Source organism: Osmia bicornis, chromosome 16 (assembly GCF_907164935.1).
Source record: "Osmia bicornis bicornis chromosome 16, iOsmBic2.1, whole genome shotgun sequence".
In the NCBI taxonomy this organism is placed as follows: Eukaryota; Metazoa; Arthropoda; class Insecta; order Hymenoptera; family Megachilidae; genus Osmia; species Osmia bicornis.
In genome coordinates this window covers 4,762,986-4,786,750 of record NC_060231.1, presented here as the reverse complement: position 1 = coordinate 4,786,750, position 23,765 = coordinate 4,762,986, and the positions used below count along the sequence as shown (strand labels likewise).

The following is a 23,765-nucleotide window of genomic DNA, read 5'->3' as shown; positions in this document are numbered from 1 at the left end:
TATGCAGGATCAAATTAATTCAAAACACATGACTGTTGGCGAATGCAAAGGAACTTTGCTGTGGGTTAACAGTGGCCTAACGTTTCGCATATGAAACAATTACAACTTAATCCTTTGAAGCATAGCAGCATGCAAACGGTCATGCATCAGTTTTGCTACTAATGAACTCTCCACGAGAGATAATTAGTGACTGCACAGGTTGAACCTTGGAAAAATTTGCGCGCCTGCTTTTTTCCACTCTACAGTGGAAGGCAAATGTGGAAACATTGTTAAATGACTTCCGCTTCAGGTCGCATGACACTTTGCTTAGTAGGTCAGGTTTTACTAGGATTAAGCCCTGATGATTAAGATATAACGTTGACAGAACAAGGTGGAAACAAATTACTGTCACTTGGAAACTTAGCTGATGATTAATGAAATGGACTTTGAAATTTTGATACCAGAACCTAAATTGTAAGTTTCGTACCCTGCAGTCCAACTATGAATTCTGAATCGTAGCTCGTGAGTAACAAACCTCAAGACATTCGATCGTAAACCACAAATAACGGAGCAGGTTTTGATGAAATAAACGCACCAGGCACGAAGTGAACCGTAAAATACCGAAACCACAATGCACCGTGGTTCTATATAGGATGGTACATGATACCATCAACCGACACAACTCTGTATACCACAAGTAATTCCTCATTCTAGATGCTCCACCGATTTCGCGTGAATACACGAGATACCCTGCGATCCTGTTTCCACCTTTAACCTTCCGCAAAGGCTATCGAGCTAACCAATCTTCCCGCCAAAACTAATTCAGGCATCTATCCTTCACGTTCACCGTGAATTTCCAGCAAACGGTACAGTTAGTATACACCAATTCCAAGAAGATCTCGAAGACACCAATACCTACACCAGCCAGATGTATACTCAACCGTTTTAACTACTCACTCTAAGAACACCTCGGATTCGCTTCTGGGCAACACCAACCTCGGCAAGACGATCGCCTTCTTGCGTCTCGTCTTCAGGGTCTGCGTGGAGAACTGGAACTCCATCGACTGAATCGGCGAATGCGGGCTCAGTATGGTGATCTTTCGGTCACTGCCACCTGGACTGGTCAAAGAGAACACACTAGACGGTGGTGGTAGGCTCAGATGCTGAGGAATCTTCCTCTCCAAACCGGTGTTCGCGAACAAACCCCGTCTGACTTCAGCGTTTAGGCTCTCCTCTCTCTGAAGATTCTCGCTGCTCTTCGACTCGACAGAGACTATCCTGCGGACATCTTTGGTGGACGCGGTCAAGAAGCTCTTGTATTGACTCTTGGAACTGGTTACGTGAGCTTCCGAGGACAAGGACAAGGATTCCATGGACTTGGAGTCTTCGCTGTAGCGATCATCAGCGCTGAGGAAGTTCCTCGAGGTTCTTAGGCTCTCCATTGACCTGGCGGTTATCTGACCGCCACTGGTGGCTGTTAATAGATGCTGTTGCTTCTGCTGTTGCTGCCTTTGAAGCTTGGTCAGACTTTTCACCTCGGGTTCGTACTCTTCTTGGCTGGAGGATGACTGAGGACTGCGGTTGAACAGCCCCAATCTGGTCCCTGCGAATTTAGTGGTCCTGGTCTCTTCTTCGGTGACTCTCAGCCTGCTTTTGGTCATAGATTGTTGACGATTCATCAACAAGGACTCTGCTTCCTCAGGAACGTCCAAGGAATGACGTTCTATGGCTGGGATCCTGCTGATTTTCTCATCAACGATTGGTCTTGAAGCGTCCTCATCTTTTGGGAGGTTCTCCACCTCGTTCTCCGAGGCACACTCCATAGTGTCCGAGTCTTCTGTCGAGTTTCGTTGCTTGGGTTCGAGTCTTGAACTTCTGGACGTGAATTTCGACGTGAGCAACAATTTTGCCTTGGACTCCTTGTGCGATAACTTATTGATCAGCGTCAGCTTCTCGTCCGTGTCGTCATCGTCCATTTTCTGGGATGCCTCGACGATGGGGATTAGGTGAAGATGGGGTTAAACGGGCTCTTTTGAACGTGGAAGAGTTGCGGATCAAAGAAATGGAGGTTTCAGATGGGAAGAGAACGTGGACGGGGTAGATTCATTCGATTTCTTGCGCAACGAGACTTGCAATCTCGTGTGAAGGATAATCGAGCTACGATTCCTCCCGGATTTCCGGGATCATTCCAGCGACGATTGCTTCCGTCTCTTTCTCCCACCTCCGATGCTGTTAGACTGTCTTCTGCGATTACACCTGCGCCGGCTGAAAGAGTTAACGAATCTGTCTCGCGACCTTTCATCTACCGAATACACGATTCCTATTTGGAGTACCTTTGGCTACCGTAGGTCGAGTATAAGGTTAATACTAAATATTGCAATCACTCTTGGGTCAAACTGGGTCAGACCTTAAGAACAAATCCCTCGACAGTATATAATCAACGATATCAGAATTTCTAAAGTGACGTTCTTATTTTGCCATGTTATACGAATAAATAAAAAAGTCTTAAAATTATCCTAATTTGTTTATAGATACATTTAGAAGGGTTCTTTGGGTCACACAATTCCGTTAGTTTATTTTCGAGATAATTATTCTATTGCATGTTTTCCCCTCGATTTGATAAACTATTATCATCATCGTCGGACAATTTTGTCCTAGTTCAATGTCCAGCTTTACTCAATGGGCTTGTTGCGTGAGCAAAACTATTTTATTGTCTTGGAGCACGTGTTGGACACGAAAATAGAAACCGTCAGTCGATAAACAATTTCAAGCTTGGTCTTTACGTTTTCAAATCACTGACGAACTAAATTTCACTACGTCTAATTTCTGTAACGTTCGAAGCAGTGCTTTTCGATTTCTTTTCTTTTCGACAAATAGCTTGCAATCGTTCCAGAGAAAAAAAAAATTGGAAAATGGAACTTTCGATAGCAATGGTTTAAGCTTCTTCGAAGCTTCGTTGAAATGTTCAAGCTTTCGATTTGCACGCGATCGAGTTTCAAGCTTCAATCTGTCAAGCTTCGATCTCGAAATTACGATTTAGCCAATTTTAAACGATCGACGTAACACGGTTTCGGTCGACTGTTGATACCTCTCAAGTGAAATTAGATTTTCTAATGTTGAAGTTTGTTCTGAATTCTCTTATTTCTTTATTAAAAACAATATATATAGGACAACCTGATAAATTATTTTAGAAATATATGCTGAACCCTAAGTTGGACTCTATTGTTTAGAACCTAACCTAACACCATCCCATACGATATTAAACGCAGATTAAAATGACAGTGATAGAAATTATAATCAAGCTAATGGAAGATAAGGACCAACACCACCAAAATCATCACCGTCCTCGGTATCTTGTGTACCGCAACACAAGGTAGCGTGCAGGGACAAATTATCCGTGGCAAATTAGATTGACGCGATTAATTCTGCAGGTCGTCGTGAGATTCAAACGTGTCTAGACAATGCACCATTCATGAACAATGAAAACAATGGACGCGTCGACGTCCATACGGTCGGATGCTTCTCGCTTCGAGCCCAAATTGCCGTCTAATTTTGAAGAGGACCAACAGCGTCGCTGTATTACGGGATATGCCTCCATGGGAGGCCACCTCCCTCGACTGCGCTTCTAAATCTGTTTCTGCCTTCTGTCTCAAGCCTGATGCATACTATTCTTTTTTTAAGTCCTTCGCACTGTCGCAAGACTAATAAGGCGCACCACAAGTTCTTTATGTTTATAGTTCTTTCTGAGAGATGACATTTCAGGAGGGATAGTTATGACGGTTATTTCCTCAATGAACTTCAACCCATTTTTGGCTCTGTGAATTATTACTTTCTTTTTTATGTCACCATTAGGCTGTCCTTGTTTTGAACAGGATCGTTCTCACTATAATCAAATTCTCCCCCTATTTTTGCAATTATTAAAAACGGAGGAGCAGTAATGAGCGAGGCAGATTAATATGTAGAGAGAATTAGGTGCATCTGGATTTCGTTTATTGTCGAACGGCTCGTTTATAATTGGCGCCAGAGTGCTGGGTTCTATTTTAAATATACCCTCGTAATTTGCTGAGACTCGATGTCGTCCAAGCGTGAATATTCCTCGGGACGCTTGTTCATCATCCTTTCATTTATATTTGCGAGGAAATACAGTCGTCCGAAGATCATCTACGAAGTAAACGATCGAACGTGGGCGGTGAAGAGCTATAAACTGCCTTTTGCTTTAAGAGTGAAACTTATCTACTGTTCAAACTTTTGGTCCTCATTTTAAGCTGCCTACTTATCGCGAACTCTGTGTACCAAACAATTTAGGTGTTAGAGTATTTATTTATCTTGACTGCTTGTTTAAAGTATAAAACTGGGAACTTTGATTTAACATATATTTTCTTTTTTATAATTAAATCAGTGACTAAAGAAAACGATGAATTTTTTTAAATGTAAAACAGACAGTCAAATTTAATTTTAAAACCATTCTGTATTATGTTTCAAAACTTTGCACAATTTATTTAAACCGTATTTCATGAGAATTATAAGTTAAGCAAAACAACGAGACTGTCGACTAGAGTTTCATTCTATTTGGAAATGTGTCTTGTAAAAACAAGATTCATTTCATTCTGAGGACATCCGTTTCAGTGAGTTTGAAAAATAATAAATGTTTTCGTTTCTCTTAAAGAAACCACTGTGAGTAATTTATGTGCTTGATAATTCCATAATCACAAATGTTTTTCATTCTTCTGAAAGAAAATAATGAATTTCTAGATTTAATCTAACCCAGACTTAACCCAGTAACCCTTACTGAATTTGATCCACTGAGAGAATATGTAATTTTCTCAAATTCCAAGTTCCCTAATTTCTCTTGAATGCCATAATCTCTGAATTATCATATCCTAACTCTGACCTGACCCTATTTAAACGTCACCTCCACATATACTACATCAGATATTTATTATCAGACTATAAAATACAAATTTTGGCTGTAACTCTACCACTCGATTTATCAATGAGGCATAATCTTGAAATTAAAGAGGGAATATCAAGGAAGTTCATCAAATTTTGGGACTATAAATGAGAATCGTATAAATAGTGGATAGGTTAGGTTAGGTTGACTATGGTCAGCCAGGAAGATATGCCAAAAGTCCCGCTAAAATTCTTTCTTCGACGACCTTTACTGATTTAACGCTTTAAGAAGCAAGAAAACGCCCACGACTGTCGTTTAGCAGCAGCACGATTTATCGCACCGTGTCTCAACAGCAGAGGAGCGGCCGTAGGATCTTCGCAAAATACTGCTCTTTTGCTATATCGCTTTGATTTACGACGGTCATTTACGGCGTTCGATGGTTATTCTTCCTCGTATCACGAGAAATCGGAAGACCGATATAGTATGATAGGCATTATGATGGCAATTCAGCGTTTCACTGATACGTTTTATTGCTTCTGCTTTATCTTACTTGGACGAAATTGCTTCTTGGATTACAGAGCATCATTAACAGAACATTTAATAACAATAAACAATGATACGATGTAATAAATATAATGGAAGAACTATTTAATTAAGATTATTTTCCTACTTGTATAGTGAATCAATTCAGTTAGATGTATTGATTTAATCTAACTCATGAGGATGATAGCAAACTTATTACACCATCAAATGTAATCTAAAACTTGAAAAAATCAACAGTGATTATAAGAAACTACATAACAATATTTATCTTCTGATGAGAATTTCCCTCCATTTTTAACTTAAAAATCTTATGCAAATTTTACCAAACAGAATTTCAATCAGGAATCTAAAATTGAACTCAAAACACGTAATGGGATTGAATACTTGAGGAATTCTGATCCAGCCGCAAGAGATGTCGATTAAAGAAGCCTCGAATCAAGAAAATTGGATTAGTTTAGCAGGTCTCGAAAATTCTAAAGCATCCTCCCGTAAATGGTTCCAGTTAGCACGACCTTTATCGTTAAAGGCCTGTTTCCCACGCGAAGCTTCTTTGCTAGAAGCCGTTTCCGGATGATTTAGAGGTTTCATAGAATAGGCCAGGCCAGAACGGCAACTGGTTCACCCAGATTTACCAAAGTTCTAGGTCAATCGACATGGGTGCTCGCTTCGCCAACTGGAATCGTCGCGATAACACGCGACGATGCCTATGTGACTGCAAACAGCTGCATAGATCGATCAAACCTTCGGAAATCTGTTTGCTGCATGGCTTAATCATACACGTTTCATCGTTTGCACGCTGCTTTTCAAACTTCCTCATACCCTTCGAATAAGGTTTTCACAGAAATCACGCTGTTTTAGTATTGGCATTTGATATTAGCATTGGCATTGGCATTTAGTATCTGATATCTGGCATTGGGACTTGATATTTGATATTTGGTGGTTGGTATTTTATACTTAGTATTGGCATTGATACTGATACTGATCCTAGGTACTTGATGCTTAATATTGGTACTGATACGGATACTAATACTAGGTACTTATTGTTAGTTGCTTGATTTTGGTACTGATACTAGTGCTAGCATTGGCACTTTCATTAGGATTAGTATCAATATTAATATTGGTGCTGATGCGGATACTAATACTAGGTACTTAGTTGCTTGATCTTGGTACTGATACTAGTGCTGGTACTGGTACTTTCGTTAGCATTAGTATCAATATTAATATCGTCTATGTGGTGCTGATACTTGAAACCAATACGTTGAAACCAATTATTCAGAATTGCTTGAAGCACAGTGAATCGATGAAACTTGAACAACTCCAGCAAAAAATCGCTAAGAGGATCTATCCTTTCTCAAATTTCGATATCTAGTTTCCAGCTTTATACGATTCCTTTTCGATCATCGTATTTTAACCAAAAGAGGAAATTTGAAACGCAACGAAAGCTTTGAGAAGAGGTGAATCGTTTTAGATTTCAGTTTTTATAGTGCATTCTTCATTGATAAAACGTTTGCTAGAGGAGACATTTATAAATATTCCATTATTGCAAATGTTTGATATCAAAACATTCATTTCCATCGCTCTAAATTCAATTCTAGTGTGATGAATTTACATATTCAATTGAAACGTTTAAATAAACATTGAATTTTGCTAGTTTACACGACTTGGAAGGTCCAATCAAGGATACAGACCAGCCTCGAGCTGTATAGTAATTAATTGCAACCTTTCGTGATATTAAACTTTAAATTGCCAGGAAAGCTGTCTCGGTAAGTTTGGTTTCGGTAAACTTTGCGTCGAGAGCATCTAGCATGCTGTAATTATGCTTCTTACAAGTTCACGGTTCTCAAGCTTCTCAGAGAACCATTCAGCACTAAATTTTCCTCTTATAATTAGCAGCGCTTAAATTTCATCAACAATTAATTAAAAATTAATTCGTTTCAAAGAAAAGTAATTAGATCAATTACTCTTTTGAACACTTAATAAACAACCGGAATGTATTCAGAACCATAAGATAAATTTGGTGAATCGTATATAAGGAAGTCGTTGGAAGTGCCAGGAAACAGGAAACAGATGAACATGGGGTTGGAATTTGAAATTCATACACAACTCCCTGATGGTCAACGGAAGTTGACCCTGTTCGTCCTGCTGCTATTTACCGTTTCCACTCATTGGGGAAAGGTTGGGTCAACCACGGTGACACAATTCAATTATCGAGGCACTGGTCAACTTTCTCGTTCCATGCTTCACGTAGATGGCAATTCCTCGTTCAAAGGTCGATTTAATTAGAATTTTTGAAATCTGTATAGAAATTAATGGGTGTTGGGCAAACTTTGACGCGGGATATATTGGAAAATTATAAACACCGTAGCTTATTTGCAGAAATTTTGAATAATTGAGGTTAGGTTTGGATTGGCAATTAAAAGTTAGGTTAAGTCCAGAAATTGGATACTTGGACTGGTTACATAACCTTTTATATAAATATAGTATATGTATATAAAATCTTGGTTAGGTTAGGTTAGGTAATTAAAAGTTAGGTTAAGTCCAGAAATTGGATACTTGGACTGGTTACATAACCTTTTATATAAATATAGTATATGTACAATAAAATCTTGGTTAGGTTAGGTTAGATAATTAAAAGTTAGGTTAAGTCCAAAAATTGGATATTTGGACTGCTTACATAACCTTTTATATAAATATAGTATATATAAAATCTTGGTTAGGTTATGTTAGGTTAGAATGTGTCTCTATTTATATTCTTAAAGCGTAAAAAAGAAAGAACATTGAACTGTGTTTCATAATCAAGTCAAAATCTCGTTCAAGCTTAATAGAACGTTCCTTCGAATGAAATTATCCCGAAACCGTGCAAGGAAACAATAATTTCCAATCGCGACCACTTTACCTCTGCAAACTTTTCAGTCGAAAATTCCCACCGGAGAAAAATTCATTTCTACCGGAAACGTTCTCCGCTCCCGAAGGTGCTCTTTCTGGAGATTGAACTCAAGCTGCTCGTTTCGCTTATTTATGGGAGATTTCTATGCGTTTTTTGACTCGCGTAATGACAACTTTTACAGCCAGCGTTTTTTTTTTAAATAAAAGAATTTTGTAAGCAATTTCGAAATCAACAAAATGCTGCCTTAAACCCGTTCTAATTTCTCCTGATCCACATGATACTTCAGTTTTATCGAAAATCCCTGATATGAAGACGACCTATCCCAACGAATAATCCCGCTTCTGTTTCATCGACGCTTTAAACGACGATTAATCAATCCGAAAACGTGTTCGAAGTGAGTTTCTATTCTCTACCGAGGAGGACGTGAAATTTATGACCCGTAATCTCGAGATTTCCTGGTACCGTCTTGTGATCCCCGCAATAGACTCGTTTGAATTAATTAAACGCCGCTGCGCCGTCCCCTTATCTCCTTGGAAACTCAGTTTTCTACGTTTCAAATTTTTTGCCAAGTTCGTTTCTTCGCTTCTAACGACGCTCGCGAAACAAGAGTAAACAGAAGAGAAACGACAGACGAACGAATGAAAAGGGAACAATGGCACCGCTCTAGGCAAAACATACCGAGGCTTCGCCGTTTTAAATTATGCAGAACATCTGTGTCTGTCTTCTGCTTTCCGCGTAAGTTGGCCAACGACTTTGTCAAGAACTGACGCGTGTTACGTCAAACGAATGCAAATTTATTTCCCATGTTAATTTTTTAATAAAATTCACGAAAAATAAGGTGACACTTCTGAGAGCGGATATGAAAACTTTGTTTACCATTTCGTAGTCTACGCTACCTTAATTCCTTTATATCCCACGATATTGCCTATGGCATTTTTTTTATAAGTAAAAAATATAAAAGGCATCATACCAAACGCTTTAACCACGAAAAGAACAGTGATACACAAAAGAAATTTGTCGAAATCAGCTGCGGTGTGTTGGATAGAAACCGAAAAGGTATAAAAAGCCCATTTTCAACGATCCAAACGACGTTTAAATCGCCTGCCCGGCCGATTGAAAACGTGCAAAAAAGGAAAAACGAAGGAAAGCTTAACGTGCTTCATCGATTAAGTGGATTAAAAGTGAACACGCGTGTTCTGGCGGAACGAAATTACGTTTCTATGTGAAATTCGTTCGACGTGCTTGAAAGAATCCACCCTTCGCGGATCTTTGATTTTTAAATCACAATGGGACACGTTACTCAGCGTGAATAGAATCACAATGAAACTCTTCAAGAGCATTTCTTTTATTAACAAGAATACCTACTCGAGCCTGCGAAACCTGGTGCAACGTTTTTTAATTTATTTGCAAGTTTTTTTATGGTTTAATTGGAGACAAGGTTGCCAGATTGAATTAGAAGAAATTGTATAAAACAGACAGCTTGTTAACTTTTTGCTTCCCTTTTAATGAGAGCAGAAGTTTCATTCGTAATGCTTCAAGCGCATACATTGAAATTTGAACTATATTTGAGAAAGTTAAACTTCTTTGTGCACTGGAGATGAACTTTAAGCTTAAATCGATTCGTAATGTTTTTTGATAAAATGTATTTGTCTTGCCCTCGACTCCTGACATTTCTTTTCCATTATTTTGTCTATTCTCGCAGTGAAATTGCATTATCCTTTACTCTCGCCTGGTAAAGAAGATTAAATATACCATACTAATGGTAGAGGAAATAAGTTTCCTTTATTATTTGACTAGATATACAAAATGGCCAGATAATCCCTATGCATGCATGTGAATTTGCCTCGCAGCGACCATTTCGTTTATGTCAGATTATTTTGTGTTTTATGAATGAAACGATGTAATCTTTTCCTGTAATAACTTAAAGGACGTTTAATTTTTATGAATATTTATCTTGAAAAATGTGTTCAAAGTTAATAAACCACCATGTTGCTGTTAACTTTATTCTAAGTGGATTATTTTCTATTTATTAAATAAAAATTGAATTTCAACTTGCTACACGAGTGTTCCAGACAGCTGCCCTAGATTTATAAACAAAGATGAAAAGGAAAATCAAGGAAAAACCAAAAACTCCACAGCACCGTTCTCGAATTATTTCAAGCTGTCGACCATTTTGCAACATTTTCTACCTCGAAAAATTGTCAGAGCCACTCAAAATGGCGTAGCGAAACTGCAAGATTCGTCCAAGGTCGATTAATTAATCCTCCGGTTTGACAGCCTCTGGCTTACGTCCATGTTTTTTAAAAAGTTTCAGCCAACTGGCAAAAGTGTTTCCATCGTTTCTTCCACCATTTTCTATGAAACAAATTGCACGGGATACGTAGCAATCTACAACTTTTAACAGAAGAATCTACTTTGCTCCGTAGGCCTAGGTAACAGGAAGGTTCTCGGTGAAGTTAATTACCTTTCAACGTAACTGAATAATGGCAGTCGGGAACAAGCCATTAGCAAGCCTTCTAGTGGCCATTTTAACTAGTTGGATGAGAATTTCGAGAGTTATGATCTAATGAATTCGTCGAGGGAGTTCAGACACTGATATTCGAAAATAATGAAGCTTAACCTAACTTAATAACAAATTTCCTAACAAATAATAAATTGTTCAGATTATTAACTTTATTTTCCAATAATTTAATAATATCTTTTCCTTTCGTTTCCCACCTTTAAAGGTTATAATACATAACCTCAAAATATCATAACCTAACCTCAATTTCAAATAGCGATTCAAAACACATTAACCTTAATGCATTTAAACGTTTATTAAAAACAATGTTTAGACCAATGGTAACATACTGACAGACATTTAGCCGCATTCCCGATTGAATCACGGAAGAGATGGGAAACTTGGCAAGACTCGCGATTCTCCATCGCGATTTTCGCTAATTCTGCGGTTGTCTTGCCAACTTGTCGAGACAGTGAACTCTGCGATGCTTGATTAAACATTCGAAAGTGTATCAGAGAGTAGTGTGTTTGTGGTCGATGGAATTTCGAAGCACCTGTTACACATTTGGTGGACATGGACGAAGAAACATGGGATCTCGTTAGGTTAATTTTAAACCAGCACATATTTGAACTAACTTCAAGATTCCACAACGTTGTAGCAATAAATTTAAAGAACTATGTAAATTTATTTAAATGAAAACGTTTAAAGCTTTGACAATCCTATTTTTACGTTTCCTTAACCATATCCGATTCCTTTTCCCTTTTATGATATTTTATACAATAAAAGGCAAAGGTACTTCCAGAAATTGCAGTATCCCGTCAGAATTCATTTTATAATAAAGCTTCGCGATCTGCGCTTCGGATATGAAATCACAGAAGAAACCAAGACTCTGGAAACTGGTAACATCGTCAAAGAAACCATTTCCTTCGGTTTCTTATCGTGTATCCTGTTTGCACAGCTGGTTTGTGTCTCCATAAAGCAGGTTGTTTTGTTTCGAATTTCAGCTTTGAGCTTGTTTGCTACGAATTCGATAGAGAAAAGAAAGGAACGAATCTAGCAGACATGAGATTCTTACCGATTTTTCTTATTCGAAGATAATACTATCTTTTATTCTTAGTAGTTACATACGATAAGAATTTCTTTGCATAAATACTTAATTGTTAAGTTAACTCATCCATGTACGCAATTAACAAGTATCATTCAAATGATAAATCACAGTAAGAACCCACTTAAGTAGTTAAGTGTCCAAAGTCTGAATGACTCAATGATAAAAATTCTTAAGTACTAACTCAATCTACATAAGTATATTTAGCTAGTATCTCGAACTAAACACTCAAGTATCAATGGAATCATAGAAGAAGCGAATCGAAATTTATGTTCCCAATGCTCTACTTAATGCCCTGTATATCCAAAGCTTCAACAACTCAACAGTATAAATTTCCGAAACGCTAAGTCAAACAACGCCTCGGAGGTTCAGAAATAGCCCGGAGCCACTATTCGAGCTCGACTTCCGCGCTTCCCTCAAACAATACAGAAAATATTCCCTCCTGGTGAACACGTTATTTCGAGGCTGAGCAAACACTCATAAATTCTTTCAATCGATATACCGAGAAGCCTAATGCTCGCGTCGGAATCGATGACTCGTCGCGATTTGTTTGACGCGACGAAGCAACGCGTGCTATTTCTCAGAATCGATCCATCCTGAACGTTTATGATGATCGAGTGTAAGAGACTCTAGAAGAGCTCTTAACCTTCCCAACAGCTGACCGACACGACACGGTAACCGCAGGTACTCCAAATGGGTCGTTTACGATTAAATTTTCCTCTTGATAAGTCAAACTGATCAACTTCGATTCTGGTTAACTTTCGTTTATATATAGATAAGATAATTATTGTAGGATAACGTGTTGGCAATATTTTGTTATTTAAAACCCTCATAGAGACTTTGGGTAAGTGGTACAAGGTAGTATAGTCGCTACTACGATATAGCGAGGTCATAACCTTTTAGTAATGTGAATTATCCAGAGGTGGGGATACTCCAGTGGTGGGGCTCTCTGGTATGGAGACTCTCTATTGGTGAGCCCTTCACTGGTGGGACCTACTATTAGTAGGGCCTTCCAATGGTGGAACCTTTCACTGATGAGGCCCTTCAGTGGTGGAGCCTTCCACCACTTTGTCTCCCACTATGGGGGCCTTCCAATGATACGGACCCTACAGTGGTATGGACCTTTCACTAGTAGGGCCTTCCAATGATGAAGGCTTCCACTCAAGTGGCCCTTCAGTGGAGCCTTCCACCATTTTGCCTCTCACTATGGAGGTCTTCCACTATGGAGACCATTCAAAGGTGCGGACCTCCTAATACAATGGATCTTCCACTGGTGTAGCTAGCCACTACTGGGACGTTTCAATGGTGAAACTTTTTATCCTTTAATCGTCTTTTTCCCTAGGGAAGCCTAGTATGCTTGGCACTGTACTCTACCTTATAAAAACTGTTACGACCTCCCTGTATGGTTATGGCGCCTATACCTTAACACAAACTACAACATATACTATGTAACTGGGCTAAGCTATAGTTCTAATGCCCTAGAAGATTGAAAATTTTCAAGAAGTAGAATTGCGTATTAAACGAGAAAAATTTAAGTAATCCAACGAGGGAATTATATAAGAACTGAATGTCTAATGTGTATAATAAATATTTTTGAAAATATCCAATTCTGTAGAAGAAAGTAATTAGTTCAGTTGGGAAATTTAGTAAATTTGAAATGTCTTTGATGTTTCTACCATGAGAAAATAAATTGGTTGAAAACCTGTGTCCCTTTGAACATTCCAGTTTTGTCCTGTTATTCTTTACCTCGGAATATTACACTCATCATGTTTTTATCCTCATATTCATTCATATTCGTAATTTATAATTACAAGATAGTAATATACGCATAAACAAACTCACGTTTTTGTTTATATTTTCATACACATTTCGAAATAACATAAAACTTTGCCTTTGTGTAACCAACTTTACTGCATTTTTTTTATTTATGGCGTGTTTTGAAAGCATTAATTTTCTTCTCAATTTTTACTCGATGAAGTTCATCAGTTTGACTTTCGTGAAGTTTAAATGTAACTTGAAGAGAGTTCTTTCATCGTGCACTTGCGTCGTTGCTTTCTAATTTAAATTAATTAAGCTGCAAATTTGAAGGACAAAGTTCAATAAAATTTAAGTGGCTTTTGATTTCAATTTTAGCGATTGAAATAATTGTCCATCGTTTAAAAAGAGAATCGACAATGAGAAGCAAGACAGTGGGACGTCATTCGTGTTGCACTTTTAGAGTTCCGATACTCGAGGAAGGTACTCGAGTGCTAGCTGTAAAAATAGGAAAATCTGTAGGTGTCACGAGGCAGCCTTTCCTTTTCTTGTGAGTTAATAATAAGGATGATCATCGAACGACGTGTAACGGTTCTGTACTTTTCAACGTGTCTTACATTATTATAAACCAATATTGTTTTATGTGAGAAAACTAAGGAGGATGTATCAGATGGGACATTACAATTCTCATTGAAGAATAAGACAATCAGTTGTTCGATTACCTCATCAGTGACGAAAATATCGAGTTCTTCGTGTTCCAAATAACACGCCTATTCTTCAACAGCATTGCCAATTTATATTCTGTTGGAAATAAGGCTTCCCAACCAATCTTTCATTATCGTTATTTAGAACATTGAATTCTATTGCAACATAAATTTAAACTGGCAAAATTTATCTTCAAAATTGCAAATTATTTCAAAAGTATAAATAAATCAGTTTCTCATATTTTTCAAAAATTTATCTATTATTTATCTAGAAAAAGATTGATTGCTCCATTTCTTTTATCAAACATTCCTCTCTACTCCTATATTTCTTTGCCATTCTGAATTTACTTTCTGCTGCAAGAAAGATATTGCTTCTCCCTCATCCATTATCCTTCCATCTATGTTCTCTGAAACAACTTCGGCATTTAAATTCTGATTGCAATTTTTTGTCTTTCGTAATGAAAGAAATATTTAACTTTCAATGCTAATTGCTTGGCTCATTATGACTCAATGATTAACTTCTACTGCAATTTGCAGAACAAACATGGTTCTTCTAATACCTCTAATAATGAAAACAATTATTTTTATTACCGCAAACCATTCTAAAACTCAATTATAATTTTCCTATTAAGGTATTTCAAGACCCGATTATAGGATTAACGTATGTCCATTTCGCCATAGCTGTTAGGGATTACATCCCCAATAAAATCATCTCATCTTATACAACACTGGACCTTGCAAACAGGTCAAACAATGTACCTAAACAAAAGGAACCACAAAGTCGAAGTTCAAATTTGAACCAAAAGCCACATCAAACCCATAGCCCCAGCCAGTCCTTCAAAACTTTCACAACAGAGGTCCACTGACCACTAAATACCCATCGATTCTCCTTGAACTTCGAAAATGAACTCTTCTGACGCAAATGTCACGGTTTAAAGAACTCTCCAGCTCATCGGTAGCTAGTCTCACCTTCAGCGTGCTTTGAAGCTCTCACGAGGACGGGGAAGAGCGTTCGAGAAGGTGAACACGATGAAAATCCACGATCACGGTACACATGACACTTAAACGCGGCATTCTCGCGATAGAACGACGATTTAACGAGCTGAACGATCGAAGACACGCGGAACGAGTCACGGATTAGCTGTCGCGATCCGCTCGAGGTCGCGTGTGCTGTCGTACTGAGAGAACGCCAATCGAGCCGCCCTCCTACGACCCCAGGCCCCTCGTGTGCTCACCCACTGCTGCGAGCATGCTCTCTCTATCCTTCACGCTTTCTCTCGCTTGCTCTAGACTAGGAACGACTGTACATGTGCATCGTAGGTGCACTTGCTTCGCTGCAGTTTTCGATCTCTAGCGAACGACGGTTTGGACTTGACGAAGTAGCTATGATGAACGATAATTTTGACCCTGGATGAGTTTTTTGGAAGAATAAGATATATTTGAGATTATACCCCAGGACTAACTATAGGGTGAAAGCTAGCATCCTTAATGAAATATTAACGATGATGTAGGTATTTCAGATTCAGATAAGCAAGTTAGGAACTGCGAGCTAAGACTAATTGTAAGGTGGAAATTTGCCTCCTTGAATGTTTGTCTTCATAGCCAGGGAAATCCGTTTACTGAAGAACTGATGATAAGGATAGAACATAGTCAGCTGAATAAACTATCAACTTTCAGCTCGTATCAACCACTAGGTAAAAGTTTGTACCTGAGATTTGATGACTAAAAGGTTGCTGCTGAATGATATATAACCCATACACCGAAGTCAATTTCGTAGACCAGTTCAGCTTCTGAATAAAAGATTTCTATCCTCTCTGTCGGTCCTCGTGAGATTTGGGAAGCAAAGAATTTAAGAATTTAAAGAAAAACTGTTGAGTGAAAGTTTACACCCTCCATAATAGGTGAAAACTTAATGATAACGACATTGAAAGTGTGCATTTTCATTGAAAGAACCTTCGTATCTTACTTAACTCTACGTGAGAAGGTTAAAAAATTTAGGAGTAATCACCAGGTGCCATCATCGTAAAAGGAAAGTACAAATTTTTTCTTCCACCGTATCCTCATCCTCCATAAACTTCCAAGTAACAGGACCTAAGATCCTCCACTTCCTCATCGTCTAAACGATCTCGCTTAACCTCTCACTGTCGGCCATTATCCGCGTGAAACAAGGCCAATCTTTCAGGTATAGCGTAACTTAAATAGCGAAACTGGCTAAGAATTAACACAATTTCCCGGAAAGATGAACGTGGCACGATTTTCTCTAATGATCGGTCCAGTAACGAGGCATCCTTTTCTTTCCTCGCACACAACAAAGGGACCAATGGCGGAGACCGATGCAGCTTGACCTTTCTTCCTTTTGAGTGACTTCGAGCGTGTTACGCTTCCTTCTTATACCTAGCCATCCCTCTTTCAAGCTTAATATAGTCGCTGGGTGCTTGCCCTCTGTGCGACTGACATTGCAGCACACAGAGAGGAGGCTTACTCTGAAAGGAACCAGTCAGCCTTGAATAAGGCTCATCCGCGCCATCTGGCCGGAAACTCGATGCTACTGTCGCGAAAATGGCTGAGATTGGGATAAGAATCGTTCTAATTCCTGTCCGCCATTCTTTTACGACTTTATCGTCCGCCATTTTACCGTGGAAATGAAGCACACTTAATTCTATGGGGGTCTGATTGTAGATACAATGGTTATGGTTATTTTCAGTATTTCTGTCTGTTAACTGTCTTGAATGGTCAGGCTAAGTTTTATAAATTCTGGTACCCCTTTTTAAATAAGGTTAGGTTAGGTCCAAGCACCTAAGTCAAAAGCTTCTTTTAACTGAAATGAGGTTAGATTCTAGAAATTAGGTTAGGCACTTTTTTTAAATGCAATCAGGTTAACTTTATGAATTAAACACACAGTTATTCAGAATTTTGTTCTATTTTCTTTCCTCTACATTTTCTGTGTGCACAAGTTATGACGAGCAGCGATTTTTAAATAAACCGCAGAGGAAATTGATTTGAGTAGCTGAGTACGAAAAGGTACGTTTCAAGAGTTTTTTTTTTTATGTTTTCTGTTTGGAAAAGTGAACCTTTTTTCGAAATGTTCGACAGCGAAAATATTGCTGTATTTGAAACTCGAGTCGAGGAGTAAAAATGAAATACGGAAAAGTATCTGACTGTAATACGATATTTATAGTGAATAAAAAATTTGTACTGAAACAAAATATACGAAATATTCGCAAAATATTATTTTCTCCGCTCTTCCCATTTTGTTAAGAATAGAGTTTGTTAAAACGTAACTATTTTATCCGCCAATTATTATAGAACAAATATACGAAATACCATACACTGCGTCATTCTATTCTTCATGGAATTTTATACTTTCAATCGTTCCATTTTTAACCTCTACAAATTTTTTATTATCTCACGTTCTATTCTCTTTTTGTTGATCCTATCACCAATCCATTGAATGTTGGGCTTAATAATGCCTCTCTCAATTTCTTCACTATATGAATATGCAAATTAATGTTATTTTAACCGTCTCGTTTTATTCGACTGGAATATTTGAAATAAAAATTGGAAATAAGGTTAAGTATCTCATTTCAAGTTTGAGAACCTAGGGTGAGTTCCAAAAATTAAAAAAAAAATTAATTGGGTTTATAAATTTTTAAATAATTTTTATTCCAATTCCTCTAGGCTAACCATTGCCAATCTTAATTCAAATTTTTCTGTAAAGTAGATTATTTTGCGAACAAAAAATTGCACAACTTTCCCAATCGCCTCAAGTGTCATGAGATTAATATCTCACCAAGCTTGAATGAGTTTACAACAGCTTGCTTATCGCGATTACGTAAAAATGACGTTTTGTTTTTTTTTTTAATCTCAAGGACGTCAATTCTTGGAAAAAATTCAAAATGATGGGTGATGGTTAAAAGTTTCATTAAACGTACGACAAAGTTTTTCAGAGCTGATGAAAAATTTAATAACCCATCTTTGAGCACACGTCACGTGTAACTCAAGTGAAACTTGAATTCATTCGGGAAATATAAAGTCAACAACATTGATAAGATGAAAAAGACATTCTTCCTGCAATGTTCATGTTAATCCACTTTCATTTCATTAACATAAAGAAACTCGTTAATTATCCGACGAACGAATTCCAAAGGTACGGAGCAGTTCTTTCTCATTAAAACTTTACTCGTTAATTATCCCATTAAAAATTATGTACTGTTAAACAAAAAATAAAAGAAGATTTCATGGTGAAAGGTTGATTAAATTTTCCTCGGAGAAAAATATCGAGAGTGTGTCAAAATCACTTTGTTAATTATTAATTAATTATTCATTACTTTGTAAGTTTGCGATTAATAAAGGAAGATTTAATTTAATCACCTAAATACATTTATCAATTTTGATAAATGTTGAAATTCGGGCTTATTGATTGAATTCCACGAATTTTATTGTGTATCCGGAAACAATCGTTTCTGCGAAATGACCGGAATGTGTGCATTTTTGGTGACGAGAACAATGACTACGACCACGTTTCCATTAATTCGTACTGGAAAATTTCGGAATGTACCGGGGCCACATTCATCGCTAAAATTTACAATCCCCTGAAATCCAGCCTGTCCTTGTAAATTTTCGTGAAATACTATTGTGGGAGGTTGGAGTGATAAAATGCTTGCGATGACGCCTTAATTTCGTTAAGCAGGCTGTTGAAACGAGTTTCGTTGGAAAATTGAAAATGGGCTGTAACGAATGCTTCTATTCGAACTATGGGAAGTTTGCATAATGTAATCATTAATATTCATTGAAATTACGATAGCAATATGCATAATAATACAAAAATTATTTTACGGTTTAGTTTGTGGATTTTTGGCAATTGCAAAATTTTTGTAGTAACGATTTTTATTTTGATCGAATTAGTATCTAATTCTAGGTATGGTTGTGTCTTTCAGAAAAAGTTTATAATAATAATACTGGTACTGATAATGGTAGCAGCACTGATAATGACACTGCTAGTAAAGATAATGATACTAGTAATACTAACAGGAATAATAGTTATACTACTAGTATTACTGGTACCAATGATACCACTTTAGCAACGATACTAGTATCAGCAGTAGTAATAGCAACGTTTCATGTTACTTTTTAAACTAAATATTTGGCAAAAGATGGCGGTTCATCAGCTGTAATATTGATCTAAATGTTACTCCACGAGATTGCTATCATTCGAAGAAGTTTCGAAACGTAGCCGAAGGTGGCAGCGCTGTCCAACTCAAAAATTGACCAACCTGCGAGGGTATGCAGAAACCATGTTACCGACGTTCTAACTTATTGTTAAAACCTTCATCGATCCTAATTGATCTCAAATTCTAAGGTACAAGTGAAAAAATTAATATTCAATTATTTCCAATATAACATTTTTTTCAAGTTTCAGTTTTTAGATTTTGAGTCAACTAATCCCCAGCTTCCAATTTTAATCTTCTAGTTTCTAATCCTTAGGTACCTTCAATTTAACTAACTCTCAAGTTTCAGTAGTCAAAGAGTAACTCACAACTTCCAAGTATTTTCTATTTACCCATTCCTGTCTCCAAAATTCCAATTTAATTCATCTCAAACTCCTAATTTCTAACTTTAAGCTTTCAATTTCGAATTTTCCAACATCAAATATTTTCAATTCAATCTGCTGCTAATTTTCAATTACAAAAACCAATCCCTGTCATCGTTTACACCCTCTCATAAAATAAAAGGAAAAATGACTGATTTACTTGAAAGCACCCCTTCTAGATAAAGATCGACTTGATCTCTGTAAAACTTTCTTGATTTACACTCACCGTACTTCATGACCCACCACCACTGTCCAACCCCTACGCCTCCTCCTATCTTTCCGGCGCAATGTTTCCGCGACACTGAGCCTCTCCATCGTCACCAGCACGTGTCCTCAACAAATCTTCTAACTTGCCGTTAAAGTGGCCTTGCTTCTTGGACCATTGCCTCGTTCGTCATACCCTGGCAGTATGCTTCATGGTGAAACGTCATGGGGCAGAAATAACGGACTTACTCCAACAAGGTTTGATGAATTTCGACGATGCCTTTTTGCTCGATTGCTCTTCGATTCGTTCGAATTTCGATAATGAAGATCAAGTAGACGGAGTTGAAGTTGGGTGAAAAGTTCTTTTTCAAGTAGGACGTGTTAATTGGTGAGAAACTTTCCTTCAAAGTGAATCTTGAAAACTTTAAAAATTTGTTACCGGTTCCCTCTGCTTCTTTGAAGCTCTCTTTTAGTAATACAATACAGTTTTTGCTAACTCAACACTCGTTAAGTTAGTACTCGACGCTTGTTAAGTCAGTACTCAATCTTGTAGTGTGGAATATCTTCTAATTACCAGGTTTATAACCACCGATTTTCGAATTGCAATCTCCCTAATTTAAATACTTAACTGACTCAAGTAACTCAAATCCTAGTATCAAAACCCTCTTCCAAGCACTCAATTATCCTTTAACACTATCTTGAGTAACTATCTCAGTGTTGAAAACTTAATCCATCATCAGCAGCAGCTCAATGATTCATCAGCTGAATATATACACCTGATGATCAGGTCTTCAAGTTGGAGATCAATGTTTCCTCGCGTCGAGTGTTTTGACAGGCTGGTAAGAGACGCGCTCTCGTCTTCCGGCAAGCGTGACCGGCTTATCAGCGTAAGGAATCACCGGGCGGGAAATAAAGTCGAGGAGCACGCGTCAGATAAGCATCCGATCTTCGCGACGAACCGCACAAGACTGAATGCCGTATTGTATTTATAGAGCGAGTCGGATTATTTTCAACGGCGTCGCTTTTCTCACGTACACACTGTTTGTACAAGTGGCACTAGGACCTGTTTCCTCGTGGAAATATCTTTTCAGCCTGCCAGGATCGCCAGGATCTTCGAATCGGGTCACGATCCACTTCGAACTGAACGTTCTGCCAATTTCTGGCCTAATAACAGGTTACAGCCATTTCATTGATCTGTACAAATTCCTGTTACATAGAATAGTAAATTGAGTCAATTTTGAGAACATTCCATTTGTTTTTTAGTCATTTCGTTTAGTCGGAAACGAATCAGTCTCATCAGTTCAAGGAAGTGGATGGAACAAAATTGGTCTCATCGGTTCAGGACTCCAGGTGGAGAAATAGATTTCAAACTGATTCAATTCAGAAGCTACAATTTCATTTGAAACTCTCCATAATAGTTCTATCAATGTCACTTGTCTCTATCATCCTTTTACTAAAATTTGCAAATTTATAAGTTTCAGTATTTCAGGCACGTGAGTTCAATTACTCAGAACTTGGTTTATACCATCCATCATTTTCATAATAATCCATTTTGCATTCCTTATGATGGTACATTCTTTTTGACACGACCTGTATAGACCCATTCGCATAAATTAGTTCTTAAGTCTCATAATTCTTCGGTTCGAAACTTTATAAGTTACCCTGATCGTAAACTTTAATAACTGGCAGATTGTTCATAACAATTCAACGAATGCCACAGTCCTTCGATTCAGATTCGATATCCGAGCCAACCGGATGTGTCTTGAGGTAGCCCTCAGGTGTTGTCCTCTTCCGGCCATATAATGTCAACGCCAACGTGATGACACGTGACGTAGCCATTATTTGGACGGTGTCCCAGTCTTCGAAATTATAACAGCTTTATGATTCACGTACCTCGTGTTGCATCACGCCAGTACCACGTGGTTGCCAAGTTTTCGCGCGAGTTGCGGGAAAAATCATGCCGCTCCCGAAATACGGGCCATTATAATTCTACCCCCTTCGCACCTCGCCACCCACGATTTGTGAACGTCGCGACGTAGAATTTTCTTGTTTACGATAAATAATCGAGGCGACCTTTCGACGATCAAGGCGGTCTAAACATAACCAGTTGACAAATCGTTTTCATTCCTCGGGAGCCATCGAGGTATGTGTCTCGTTGTTCTGGAACGCGAATGGATTTTTGTTTTCGGATTGAATTCTTACGACTTTTTTCCTTCGTGACCATTTCACTCCTGCGTATGGGTCCAGTTGTAAAGTATTTCTATCTAAATTTATTTTTAAACATTTGAAAACATTCATCTGTTTCTCAATTTTGATTTTTGCAAAATTTTTTCAAACATATTTCCTAATTATATAATTTTATTAAGAAGAATAATTTATATGAGTCGAAATATTAATTTAGGGTGACTAAAAGAAAATTTGGAAATTCCCCCAAACTCTAATACATAATTATGATTTATGTAAAACAATTCGGGTCGAAAAATTGAAGTCTTGGGAATCCGGTGGATGATGGTATGTGGAGCACAGCCTTGTCACAAAATTTGCGACTGAAATTTTGTAATGTCGCTGTGAAGTCGCATGGACATGTTCGCTAAAGATTGACCCCTTTTCAAAATAACAGACAACAAAGTTAAAATTAAGCTTCGTTTCACATGATCTATGAGTTCGTAAGTCCGACAATTTTATAAAAAAAATATGGATTACACTCCTCATTTGACAGAGAAATGATAAAATTACAAAAAAATCATTGATTACTAAAAGCATTCCAAAATTCTGCAAAAGATCTATTAATTTTCGATCTGCAATAAATAGCAATTATATTTAAAAAAGAATTCTCAGAATTGTTGGTTAATTTTCTAATTGTTTAAGAAATATATTAATTATATAAAGAGAGTATACATCGAATTACTAAATTGAAATGTTAAAAAAGTATAAAACGCACGAAGTGTCTCGTGATATTCAATAACTTTAAAACTGTCTATTATTAAAATGCTATTATAAAAAAAGAACGGAATTCGTAGGTGGATCCAAATGTCGCGGTTTTCAAAATGCACCCTCCTACTGTCTCTTTCCTTTGTGTTTAGACTACTGAGGTCGATAATCGCGAGTTGGACTGGTGGCGCCATCAGTAGATCAAGAATGAACCTGTCTGACACAATACGGTCTCAATCTACTGCGGCGACGATAACCGACTTCTACTCCAAGATACCTTTTTTAATTTTTACATAAACAAAATTGCTATTTTTTAGAACATAAGTTTGTTATACAAAATAAGTTAAATTTTAAATACAAATTGCAAATTTATCCTTTGCATTTTGCAAGTGCATCAGGGAAATTTGTAAACAGCTCCTAAAATTAAATGGTCCTACACTGATTACCCTATATAAATAAATAATAACTTTCTAAAAACTGACTATTAATTCAATTTAGTTCCTCACTAAATAACTCTTTCTAACTAAACTCTTTCACTGAAAGCATTTTGGATGCGCCCATCTGTGGAAAGCTCCCATCAGAGACTTAAACGCATCCCCTAAGCATCAAACCATGATCGTTCCAGAAATACCACGAAGAGACCAAACATCAGAGACCTCTTGTTCCCTCGATACGA

The 23,765-nt window shown here is 37.5% G+C and overlaps 1 protein-coding gene across 7 annotated transcripts in view; it reads right to left on the bottom strand.

Annotated features, from left to right (window-relative positions):
- LOC114871522 (cAMP-specific 3',5'-cyclic phosphodiesterase) overlaps positions 1 to 23,765 on the bottom strand; it is a 167,586-nt gene that overhangs the window by 80,262 nt on the left and 63,559 nt on the right. The window contains exons 1-2 of one of the 7 annotated variants that reach the window (XM_029177511.2): positions 15,334 to 15,543; positions 937 to 2,244 (exon numbers count right to left, since the gene is read on the bottom strand). The exons of 2 other annotated variants lie outside the window; for them this stretch is intronic. In XM_029177511.2, the coding sequence (XP_029033344.2) occupies positions 937 to 1,955 (1,019 nt within the window). In that variant the 5' untranslated portion in view covers positions 1,956 to 2,244; positions 15,334 to 15,543. Of the gene's footprint in view, positions 1 to 936; positions 2,245 to 15,333; positions 15,544 to 20,180; positions 21,140 to 23,765 lie in introns of those variants that run through there. 4 more of the 7 variants (XM_029177512.2, XM_029177514.2, XM_029177513.2 and 1 more) reach the window with 4 other exon arrangements.